Source organism: Etheostoma spectabile, chromosome 13, assembly GCF_008692095.1.
Source record: "Etheostoma spectabile isolate EspeVRDwgs_2016 chromosome 13, UIUC_Espe_1.0, whole genome shotgun sequence".
NCBI lineage: Eukaryota > Metazoa > Chordata > Actinopteri > Perciformes > Percidae > Etheostoma > Etheostoma spectabile.
Genome location: NC_045745.1, coordinates 2,375,574 through 2,377,283, shown reverse-complemented (window position 1 = coordinate 2,377,283; position 1,710 = coordinate 2,375,574). Strand labels below are relative to the sequence as shown.

At 46.6% G+C, this 1,710-nt stretch overlaps 1 protein-coding gene across 3 annotated transcripts in view; it reads right to left on the bottom strand.

Annotated features, from left to right (window-relative positions):
* robo4 (roundabout, axon guidance receptor, homolog 4 (Drosophila)) overlaps positions 1-1,710 on the bottom strand; it is a 51,966-nt gene that overhangs the window by 5,625 nt on the left and 44,631 nt on the right. For 2 of the 3 annotated variants that reach the window (XM_032533824.1, XM_032533827.1), the window contains one exon: positions 1,347-1,690. In XM_032533824.1, the coding sequence (XP_032389715.1) occupies positions 1,347-1,690 (344 nt within the window). The remainder of the gene's footprint in view (positions 1-1,346; positions 1,691-1,710) is intronic. The other variant, XM_032533826.1, reaches the window with a different exon arrangement.

Below are 1,710 nucleotides of genomic sequence, written 5' to 3'. Positions count from 1 at the left end.
ATTTTCCTACATTTTTTGAATTAAGGCATTAAGATCAATTTCCCAAAGTTGTTTTTTTATTCTTCTTTTTAATCAACTTCAGCATGGGTGTGTAAACTTATGCAACCCACTGTACATAGACTGTGGTCATGTCCAGGACTAGACCCAGTCGGTATTGTTTTTATTTCTTCATTTAATTCCTGGCATTGCTCCATCTGGCATCTTCCGCCGGTTAAACACAACAACGCATTTGGTCTTTGAAAATGGAATGGATGTTCGTGGTTATCTGCATATAGAGTGGCGGAGAGGACTGTTTACGAGTGGTCACTTGAGACGCATTCTAATGCCACACCTAATACCATACCTAGGCCTGGCCACTTGTGATTGGATCACTCAAGGTGCATGTTAATGCCAGGTCTGAACAGGGCCTCGGTCCTCGGAGCAACAGACCCACGCACCACCATTGACGTACTACACAATGAAGGAAAACCCAGTCAGGCACGAATGTTACAGGGGGTGGGGTACTAACTTCCAAATGCCTTTAGTCTTCTGTATATTGATTCTGAATCTTAACCATCAAAATGACACTCAAAATCAACTTGTGTTATGAGTTTCATGGTTCTGCTTGACATATTTCCTGTATGCCTGCATGCTACCAGTTTGGGTGATTGGTAGATGGAGGTCTCCATCTAGTGGAGAAATGCAAGAAACACCACAGGCCAGGAAGCCCTGTTGGAGGAGGATATTTTAAATGTTTTAGTTATTGTTTTTGACAAAAAAAAAAAATCAACACAGTATAGTATTGCGATAATTTCAGTGCCAATACTGTATAGATACACAGGCGTGAAGTATGGATCTTTTATAATATACTGCATGGGTTGGTCAGTTTGTCTGTTGGTTGTTGTTGGTGCTCTCTGCTCGACAATCCCATTTTTCAGCATTAAAATGTATGGAATTAGAGGAATTAAGAGCAGAAAAAAACATGTCTCTTTGTTTTAGTACACATGGTCATAATTGGTAGACATTTGCAGCCTAAAAAGCAGGGGACCACTGTCTTGAAGAAGAAAACAGGTGATATTTGATCTTTTTCTTTTTCAATTCAATTTAATTTTATTTATGTAGCGCCACATCACAACAACAGTTATCTCACTGTGCTTTCCATAAAGAGCAGGTCTCTGTGATGTTATTTACAGAAACCCAACAATTCCCACTAAGAGCAAGCACTAGGCCAGAGAGGCAAGGAAAAACTTCCTTTACGAGGCAGAAACCTCGACCTTTGACCTTTTTTGTTACCAAATGATCACATCTGAGTCCCCAGGTTTTCCGGACTGAGCACATTGAGGACGTATTGTGTGTTTTTACTGTACCTGACAGAGAGGCTCCGCTCATGCTCTCGGCCAGCAGGCGGGCAAAGTGCGCGCTGTCGCTGGTGTAGCAGCTGTCCACCGAGCTGATGAGGCTGGAGCGCGCGCTGGCCACGTTGCTGTCCGTCACCGAGCTCCAGGTGTTCCACAGGGAGCTGTCCCACTCGCTGTAGCAGGAGGAGGGCGTGCTCTGCAGGCGGGCACGCGGCGGGCCAATCGGTGGGGCCTCAGGCTCCTCGAGGGCGGGGTCGTCCCCCAGCTGAGTGGAGCAGCCCGGCCGACGGATGTAGCCCACTGGCGGGAGGAAAGGGGGGGGCAGGGAGGGATGCTGCTGAGGCAGGGCACTGCTGACAGAGAAGGGGGGGGG